General features: G+C 42.4%; 1 protein-coding gene across 1 annotated transcript in view; it reads right to left on the bottom strand.

Moving 5' to 3' along the window:
• Positions 1–7151, bottom strand: part of LOC111669049 (ERC protein 2) — a 147464-nt gene that overhangs the window by 87307 nt on the left and 53006 nt on the right. The window contains exon 10 of the mRNA XM_087179000.1: positions 3872–4060. Within this exon, the coding sequence (XP_087035126.1) occupies positions 3872–4060 (189 nt within the window). The remainder of the gene's footprint in view (positions 1–3871; positions 4061–7151) is intronic.

Here is a 7151-nt window from a genome sequence, read left to right as displayed (position 1 = left end):
CCTACTGCTGCCTGCTTTTCTGTGGTTTGCTTCTATCAGTCGCCTCCCCGGGGCGTCCTTCATGTGGAGTTCAGTCATTATCATTATAAAATTACCGTCTCCCTCTGTTTGGCTGCGATTTTATGAGACCACCAAACATCTCAGTGTTTTTTATAAAGTAAAATGTTGACGAAAAAAAAACAAAAAAAAACCAGAAAAGTTACACAGAAAAATATCCCAGAGGAAGCTTGTAACCTAGAATTATCTCTCTCTCCACTTCTCCCTCTTTCTCTTGGTCTTTACCTCTCTGTCGACTGTGTTTGTGAAGATTGTTTAACTTGTTGAGACAGCTGAGGCCACTCGTTTAAACATCATCAAGTGAGCGCGCACACGCACACACGCGTGCACACACACACTAAATAATTTATTGTCAGGTCTACATAAATCTAGGACAGTACATGCAGCTCTGCTTGAGTCTGTCATTAGAAAAAAAAAAAAAAAAACCCCAAAGAGTGTCTGTTAACTATTACCACCAGCCAATCTGAACAAATACCTCCTTCTAATTATCACAAACCCACCAGATAAACAAAATGCTCAACTTGGCCCCTGCATATGGGAGATTCAGCTACAGCATACGGAGCACTGCTAAATGATTGAAAGGTCTTGCACTTAAAATACAAGGATGGATAATGGAGGATAATGGATGCATGGATAACGAGGTTCTGTAATACATTTGTATACGTAAAATGTGGACTTGTGTTATAGGTGTGTACAGTACATGTGTGTTCATGGAGTTTTGATTAAACTGTCTACAATATGAGACCACTTTCCCATCCACTCTATGTCTCAGTATGTGACCTTAAAGAGCCCCATGAGCTTGTCCCTGTACGTGTTTACAGACATGCCTGGAGTAAATCCTGTGAAAAAGCTGAACACTTGGCCCTCTGGAATGGCAAGCAGAATCATTGTTTGCCTTGTCCTCCTCACCCCGTCACCTCCACGCCAAGCCCCATACACTCGTGCACACACATCCAGCCCAATCTTAGCTCGCACAAAACGCATTAGTCTTAAGTGGACCGGAGTTTGTTATGTTCTTTCAGTGAGTAACACAGAAAGGCAGAAAGTAGGGGGTGAGAGGATGGCGGGTCCAACAGGAATTTGTGATATTATGACAGGAGGGGGAAGGCCCGTAAAGATACGATTACATATATGGTCATAGAAATTATTATTATCATTCCTGGAAATGTCTCTTAAGTGTAAATATTACAAATAAGTAAAATATGTGTGGTCACAAGGCTCTGCACTGGGTTATTTAACTCCTGGTTAGTGAATACCCAGCAACACTGAGGCAACACTGAGGCAACACTAAGACTTCAAGACTTTAAGAAACAGACTTTGTCTCCTGGAGGTAGTTTCTGTCTATGTGTATCTTAGATGTAACTGTACTAAATCTAATTTTACTCCCCTTCTGTGCAAAAATAAATGTCTAATTAGTCTTCATAAAAACAGACAACAAGTAAGACCATATACCATCCACCTGTTTTAAAAAAAAAACCAAACAGTCTTTGGAATGAGATTCAGTTGAGGTGTGGTGCCTCCTTGCCGGTTTAAACCAACCCTCTCTGGAAAGGTCAGTGCCTTCCCCGAGGTTCTTTGCTGCTTTTCTCTTTGAAGAGCGAGTGTTTAGTTCCAGAAGTCCTTTATTAACCCTCGGAATCAACAAATACGGTTTTATGGGAAGAGGATGGGGATGCAATGAACTCAACAGAGCTCTGAGGTCAAGATAAAAAGCTCCGCTAACAGCTTGACTGAGTCAGTAATACAAACATCTGCAGATACAGTGAGTGGGCCACTGCGTGTACACAACCTCCACACAAACTCTACATCTGCTTGAGAGGTAAATGGCGACGTTTCAGCGTTGTCAGGCAAAACGCTCATTTCTCCATTTAAGGGGGTATTTCTTGATTAGCATCACAACTTTTGGACTGGTGGTGAGCTACTGTATAGGTAAACAACCGCTTTGCCCAATGACAGCAATATTCTGGTCCTATTAACACGAGTCACAAGGAGAATTCAGCCAATTTGCGGGACATTTTTCAGCATGTGGCGGACCAGTGTGTCTGGATTCCTGACTTCAGTAAGCAGTTCATTCCACCATGCTGATAGAGATGAGCGACCACAGGACTATTCAGAGTGATGGTGCAGCGAATCGCCAGGAGAACAAGGAGTGCAGAGGTCGCGACGACATGTAGGGTTTGACCGTGGCTTGAAACCGTCTTCTCCTTTTTGTTTTATTTTACTGTCATTAAAGTTTGATTTGTGCTGGATTCCTGCCATCTGCATCTACAACACCTTGGAGTGAAGGTTTTACTGTACATAACATAGTATTGCTGTAGTTAAAACTAAAGCGTATGCGCGTGGCAGTCAGTATCCGATCGTGTCACTCGCTGGCTGATGGCGGCGCGAGTGTGTATGTGTATGTATGTATGTGTGTGTGTGTGTGTGTGTGTGTGTGTGTGTGTGTGTGTGTGTGTGTGTTCGGTCAGCTTGACCAGAATCTAATCTCAGGCAGCGTGTCAGCTCACCTCTGACCTACTGAGTATTACAGACTCACAACCTGTTACAGTCCAGTGCACTACAATAGTCTCAAACGCACTTCAACACACTCCAACACACGTTCATACATACTGTATGCGCAACACACATACAGAAACGGTTGTTTCTGTGCTGGCATGCATGCACAGGCACACTGGGAGAAACACACACACACGCACATGCACACATATTCATAAACATAAACACGCAAACATCATCTGTCCTTCTGAAGAATCTGTAAGTTTACATAACAGCTCTGATTGCTGCCGAGTACACACACAACAGTCCAATTATGGCAACACTTCTGTCGGAGTGTGAATCTGCTCGCTACAAAGAGTTATTGAGCTGTTGTCCCTTTCATGTGGTGCCGCGTCAAAATTCAACAAGATATCATTTCACAGGAATGAGATGTGTGTATGCTTTTTATGAGTATAAAAGAAAACATTCTCATAAATTCTGTCAGGGCGAGAGTCTGTTCTGGCTTGTAAGCCCGGGAGAGGAAAAAGAAAGAGAAAAAAGAGACAGCGAGGCCTCTGGCTTGGCACCCGAACAGGGATTGAGGGATCTTTTACGTCCATAAATCACTCTCTCTTAATTCATCCCTTTATCCTGTGGGACAAAGTGCAGGCAGGCCCTTTGCTAGGGAGTTACTAACAATATTGTGGATGCTCACAGGGAGGTAAGAGAGTGGAATTACTATTACTGTAGATGTTAGCAGTGTAAATACAGGTTACAAGCAGCATATTACAACCACTGCGGAGCGGTTGTAAAAGTTAATTCTTTTAATTCTTTTTGTATAATAAAAAAATAATTATAAAGTGTCATGGCGTTCGTTTGAAGTATTCAGCAGTAAAAATTTGTGAGAAAGGTACTTGTTATTTGCTTTATGATATCTGTGAAATTAGATTTTGTGTTTGGGCTCATTTAAGAGCTTGGCACAAGTGGTGAGGTATGTGCAAGTCTGCTATAATGTGGATAACGATGAAATATTAATGGCTGTTTGTCTGCAGTCCACACACATACCAGACTGGCAATCTTGAGTTGTTGTTGTGCACGGTGCTCGTACCAACATGCACAGGGTTTCCAACCTTGAGTTTTTATTTCATTTTTGGATATTTCAGATTAAATGTAATATTTGGAGAATGATTACAACAATAGCGAACACATAATTGCAAATATTACTAACTGTGCATACCGCTCACACACACACAGACACACACTCGCACACCTTTTTGGTTATCTACACAACATCACCTCCGAAGATGCTCTAACAGCATCAAATCTTTTCCAGACTGACCTCTCCATCAGGTCTCTGGTTCTGGGTCGGGCTCGGGTTGGTGGCCTGGCTCGGGGACAGTTTTTGGGGCTGCAGGGCCGAGAGTTTGTCCTTTAATTCCTGGTTCTCCTTCCTCATCTGCTCCAGCTCCTCCAGCCGAACCCTGTCCTCCCGCTCCTTCTGCTCCCGGAGGTTCTCAATCACTCGCTCCTGAGATAGAAAAAGAAGAAGCAGAAAGAGGGTTTGGCGAGAAGTGTGAGGGGGGATATGGAAAAGGCCTTGATAGTTATTATCTGCATAAAAGCTTGCTCACACTTAAGAAATGAAATAAAATTAATGTTGTTTCGCCTCCAATGTGCAACAGATTGTCAGCCCAGTGTGATTACAGTTCTTTCCTATCATTATTGAAAAATCTGAGCCAGCCTCTTGCTGAATAGGCTCACCAGCATGCTTCGTGAAGCGCGGCCAAAGACAAACTCATAAATGCCCGTCATAAATAATACTATAATAAATAACAGTAGGCACATGAGGAGGTCAGAGCCAAGTAGAACAGAGAGAGAAGGAGGAAGGAAGAGAAGGGTTGAGCGACAGAGACAGATTTATGGAGAATGGATTGGAAAAGCACTGTAGATCACTTCCTAACAACTCCGCATTGCCTGCTGATGAACCAAGTTGGAATGTTTACATCATAATTTTCTCTATTCTCTAATCGCATCGGACAGCGGGAGGACCACGGCTTTGGGCATTGGCCTGAGACCAGGACCACACCATGGGTGGCGGAGCATGCAAGGTGTGTGTAGTAGAGGTGTGTTAAGGTGTATGTGTGTGTGTTTAGGTGTGGACTGAAGTGATTATCAAGGTGTTTATTCAGGTGTTTATTTAGGCACAGAGTACAGCTCAGCAATGAGGCTTTACGATGTGGCATCGCCGCATGATTGGCAGCTTTAAACCCCTGGGTAATTGGACAAATACACCCACTAACTAGACCTGGCACAGTAACGCACTGCATAGTGGGCTTTGGAAGAGAGGGTGAGAGTGAGAGAGAAAAGAGAGGGAGAGAGACCACATGGTTAATAGGTCCTGGGTGTTTTCCCCACATTATGAAATATCTGAAGGATGTTTGGGGTTTAGGGAAAGAGACCAGGATGTGATAATAAAACCTGCCTTAAGTGTGGAGCACACGTAAACAGAGCAGAAAATACACACAACATCACAGACAGGCACACACAAAAACACAAACAAAAACACACACACACACACACACACACACACACACACACACACACACACACATACACCGAAGAGCAGGGCTTGGTATGGGCACAATGCCCCAGCCTGTTAATTAGAACCACAGTACTGTGGCTAGCGACTGGCTCCAAGAGCAGGTTTGTGACAGGGTGTGTGATTAGCAACACACACACTCGCTCTTGTAAACACATTACACACACCCTGTGTTGACCACAAAGTCTGAAAAGATCGCCAATGTTCTCCTCATCACAGCTGAATAATATGTAGGGCTGCATCAGAAGTGGTTTCTGGGTAAACAGATGGACCAACACAGAAAAGGGATTTACAGTTTATTGTACCATTATGCTATTCATTTCAAAGTCTGTCGGCAACAAAAACAAATTTAGGTGATAAAAGATTATTCTAAATGAAAACATCTATGCGCTGTGTCGGTCCATGTGTTGCAAACACAATGAAACACAAATCAGCCAAAAACCAGTCTATTAATAAACTGAGGCCTGTGAGCATAAAAGGAAAACAATTCTTAATTGAATGGATATGAAGTCAGTTTGCCAGTATGGCAGGTCTTTGGTGTCTTTAGGTGCATATCAGAACACCGTTGTGTGTAAACTGTGCAGGAAAACCGTCCCGACGAGAGCGGGAATACAACAAACTTATTTTGTCACCTTCACCGCTTTCACCCTTCGGATTATGCAACATGTCATCAGTCACAACCAACATCTGCTACATCTCAAGAAACGACCCACAGGCATACCAGGATGGAGGGGTACTCAGCAACAGCACCATGTGACACTTGGAAATTGTGGCTTCAGAAAATAGTTGTATCCAACTTTTTTTTCTCATAGTCTTTATTAAAAATAAGTGGAGTGCTCTGGCGACCAAATGGTTCCAGCACATGCCACAAAATCCACGTTTCAATTCCTGCCGGGATGTAGGTATGCATGTAATACCCCTTCTCTCTCTCCCTCCATGTTTCCTGTCTGTCTCTTCACTGTGAACTGTCAAATAAAAAAAGGTAACAGTGGCAACAACAACAAAAAAAAGTCATTATAAATGATCAATAACAGTGATAACAGTTTTGGCCATATTGCCAACAGTTAAGAAGCATCCCTGTGTCCGACTCCATTAAAGCTGCTGTCATATGATATGTGTCAAAGCACTTAACATTATGTGAGAACTGAGCAAAAAAACAAATTTAAAAAAATGTTATAATAAGGAAGCATCGTTGGCTGAGTCAGTACTAATGTATCTGCTGTACAGACATTAAGTGGAGAATGTGGATTGACATTGATCTCTGACCTGGTTTTGACATCACCTTTTCAGAAGTTGCTACCAGTTCTATTCTGTGCATCACTCATCACAGGTAAAATAAGCAAATGTTGCAAACTAAAATATGTAACAACAAATGCAAAGACATAAATATACACATATACAGTGTGTTCACATTGGAGCATATAAGAGTGAGGCAGCCACTGGAAAACAAGCAGTACCGCTGGACGTCCACATCTGTCCTGAGTGGGAACTCTATAAACTCTTAACCAGAAGTCAGTGCCAACAAAATGTAAACCAGCATCCATCTTTTAGCCTGAAGTACAAACAAACATGCAAATGGGAACCATTTTTTTTTTAGCCTGCAGCGCCAGAACAATCATTTTTTAGACCGTAGTACCAACAAATGTGTGTTAGCAACAGCTTTAAACATGTAACAAAGCTAAGCAAGATGGAGTCACTCTGAAATCAAGCCAGTCAGTTCAAGGTAGCGTGTATATGCTGCCAGACTAGGGTTTGACATCTCCATGGTCATGGTCAGTACAGTATATAACATCAAATCTATCCTGTGTTCAAGCCTGTCTCCAATTAGAAATCGCTGGCACCCTGTAACCATGAGTGAGAAACCATAAACACATTGCTAAGGACTTGTGTAGACAAAAAAAAAGAAAAGAAAAGAAAAGACACCACTATTGTAGGCAAGAATTTGTGTTAGAATTCCAACTTCTCAAAAGTAACTTATTTCCCCAGGAATACTGTCAAATCAACAGAGGTTTTTTTTTTT

Source organism: Seriola lalandi, unplaced genomic scaffold, assembly GCF_002814215.2.
Source record: "Seriola lalandi dorsalis isolate HSWRI2012SDOR001 ecotype SW California unplaced genomic scaffold, Sedor1 jcf7180002054767, whole genome shotgun sequence".
Lineage (NCBI taxonomy): Eukaryota > Metazoa > Chordata > Actinopteri > Carangiformes > Carangidae > Seriola > Seriola lalandi.
Note: the sequence above shows the minus strand (reverse complement) of the source record. Positions and strands in the feature narration are given on the sequence as shown.